The sequence below is a fragment of the Frankliniella occidentalis genome, unplaced genomic scaffold, assembly GCF_000697945.3.
Source record: "Frankliniella occidentalis isolate FOCC.00 unplaced genomic scaffold, Focc_3.1 Scaffold239, whole genome shotgun sequence".
Lineage (NCBI taxonomy): Eukaryota > Metazoa > Arthropoda > Insecta > Thysanoptera > Thripidae > Frankliniella > Frankliniella occidentalis.
In genome coordinates, this window is record NW_026267365.1 from 310,195 (window position 1) to 313,001 (window position 2,807).

The 2,807-nt window shown below is 46.3% G+C and overlaps 1 protein-coding gene across 1 annotated transcript in view; it reads left to right on the top strand.

Annotated features, from left to right (window-relative positions):
- Positions 1-2,807, top strand: part of LOC113213971 (uncharacterized) — a 63,842-nt gene that overhangs the window by 58,000 nt on the left and 3,035 nt on the right. Inside the window, exons 10-12 of the mRNA XM_052273014.1 lie at positions 367-504; positions 577-686; positions 2,676-2,803. Coding sequence (XP_052128974.1) covers positions 367-504; positions 577-686; positions 2,676-2,803 — 376 coding nt within the window. The remainder of the gene's footprint in view (positions 1-366; positions 505-576; positions 687-2,675; positions 2,804-2,807) is intronic.

Consider the following 2,807-nt stretch of genomic DNA (forward strand, 5'->3'; position numbering starts at 1 on the left):
GCTCTTTGGAAGGGGCAAACCGTTTCCGGATATTCTCCGGCACGCAATGGCGACCACGGTAAGCCCCTACCTCGGTAGGAAGGCCGAGAAGCGATTAGCGACTAAGAAATTTTAGAATTGAAAAACCGTGCGGGCTCTTGCGGGCTTATTCACCTGCGAGCAAAATGCGTTCAGCCCGCAAGAGCCAGCCCTCTTGGAGGCACTGGCCCCTGCCAACGGAGTTGTCGGCGAAGCGAAGCACGAGCGGGAAGAACAAAAGCCTTTAACGCATGAGCAGGCTATGGTGGGGGGTGGCCGGCCGAGCGAGGCGTGCTCTGGGGTATATAGCTAGTTTTAATGATTCTGTCTGTATGTTTTACCGCACAGATCTATCCTGAATACCTACACAACGCCGTGGTGTGGGCCTGGAACACGTATAAGAAGCCACTAATTATTACTGAAAATGGACTGGGTGATGTTAGTGGTCACGGAATGAAGGACGAGCTCAGAGCAGCTTACTACAGCGTAAGTAACTAAACTCATTCTAGCTAACTTGCCTTTTTCAAATTAATATTAAAATTTACGAAATGATCACAGGCGTCACTTCGAACTCTAGTTTCAACCATGAACTCCAGTGGGGCTAAGGTTATTAGTTATTGTGCGTGGAGCCTTATCGATGCCTTCGAGTTTACTGGCGGTTTAATGGGGTGAGTATAATTGTGTTGTTGCCTGTTACAAATGGTTTTCTTTTCTCACTCTCAAAAGAGTATTTCAATGGAGCGCTGCCCGGAACTAAGAAAAACAAAAGCGGATACAGAGAGCGGTGGTAGGGGCGGGCACGCGGAGAAGCGGTGGGTGGAGGGGAGCCTCCCCGCGCGCCTGACGCTCCACCGCGCGCCCGCCCCCACCACCGCTCTCTGAATCCACTTTTGTCCTTCTTAGTTGCGGGCAGCGCTCCATTGAAATACCCTATTTCAGTTGATTTGCGAATGTTGCTGACCTGAACAAGATACGGTTATGCCACATAATCGTTAAATAACACTGCCCCTCAGGCCTAACGAGCGGATGCAGAGTGTAGCGGGGAAGCACGCGCACCACGCGTCTCGCCGGACTGCGCCTGCGTAGGGGTAAGCGAAGCAGCGGAAACGGAACGACCGAGCGGCTGCTGGATTCGTCTCAGCCTGCTAGCGAACTGCGCATGGGTAGTAGACTCTGCTCTGCCCCGCCGTCTCCACCTCTCCCCCGCGTAGCAGCGGCAGAGATGGAACCAGCGGTGGACTGGGCAGTTCCGTTTCCGCCGCTCCGTCTACCCGAAATACCCTACTAGGATTAGGGTGACTATGCACCTTACTGTTGAATATTCGTTGGGATTTCTCGGAGATGTACACTCAACCATCTCTGGAAGTTTCCAGGGCACTTATCTTTTTTAACATTATATCATGATAGTTTCCCATTACTGGTTTTGAAGTGGTTTTAAGTTGAAAATATAGTTGCAGGAAAAGCACGTCATTCCGGTTCAGGGGATTTTGTTTAGAGAAAGAATTTCTTGTCGGAAGTTTCTGCCCTAGGCCCTAATACATGAGCTTTTAACAAGAATAATGATTATTCTTGGCCTGCGTCATCATTTGCCATCTCCGTAGATTCACTGAAACTTCAAATTTTGCGTTCTTGTCATTCTTCTTTCACGTAGTAATTTGGGACCAGAATGTAAAACAACCGAGACAATAATTGCAGTGTAGCCCTCCTTCGGTCTTGGTATTCGTCGTGGACAGTTTAAGTTCTCGTTATACACTGTCCTACACACGGGAAAAAAAGACTTTGATGTGCGGATCAATTTCTGTTTGGAAGGCTAAATTTAGTAACTGGAATCGAGAATCCGATACTCACAAGCAAGAGCTGGTTGTCACGGTCGGACACTTGTACGAAGAGAACCAAGCTGAAGTTTGTTCTCTTCGTACAAGTGTCCGATCGTGGCAACCAAACCTTGGTTGTGGGTATCGGATTCTCGATTCCAGCTATCGAATTTAGCCTACCAAACATGACTGATCCTCATAACGAAGTCATTTCTTTCCGTGCACCCTGACCAGTGTTCTTAACAGTAGTTCCGCAGTACGCATACGAGGTGGGTAGCAAATACAGGAACACGTTGGAGCTTTCGGATTGGCTTTGCGACAGAACACTCTTAAGTTATTATAACGCTCCAAAGGTGGTGTTTAGGGGCTGGGAAAATACTGAAGTCACCTTTTGTGTTGGATTACTATTTTCGGCAACAACACAAAGCAGTGCTTTTCCCCTTATAGGGAGGCAACCGCACTTTACCAAGATTACCAACTTTACCGGGTGTTGGGTACAGTACCGTACTTTACCGGTATTTTACCTTACTTTACCGATAACGTTACCGGCCGTTAAATCACTAATAGAAAACCCAAGCGGCAACGACGTACCCTAATAAATGAAAAGACACAATCTCCTTTTTACAATTTTATGATTATTAAGTCGGTTTTTTCAACCAAATTTTACATAGATGCAACTTTTTGCAAATTAAATAGCAGCTGATTAATTCGGATTTTGTGTGAAACAAATGTTGGGCATGTAAATGACACTGAGTCACAAAATATAAATCTGTGAATTTCTAGAACTATTCCTAGATGTTATTTAATCTAATTTCTGACGTTTCACCTTTTTTCTTGTTCTAGCCGTCCTTTTGGTCTAGTGTACGTTGATTACACTAACAAGACGCTTAACCGAAGTCTCAAAGAGTCGTCTCAATTTTGGACAGACTTAGCAGCGACAAGATCGGTACCTTTTATTCAACCAGAAAGCAGCTC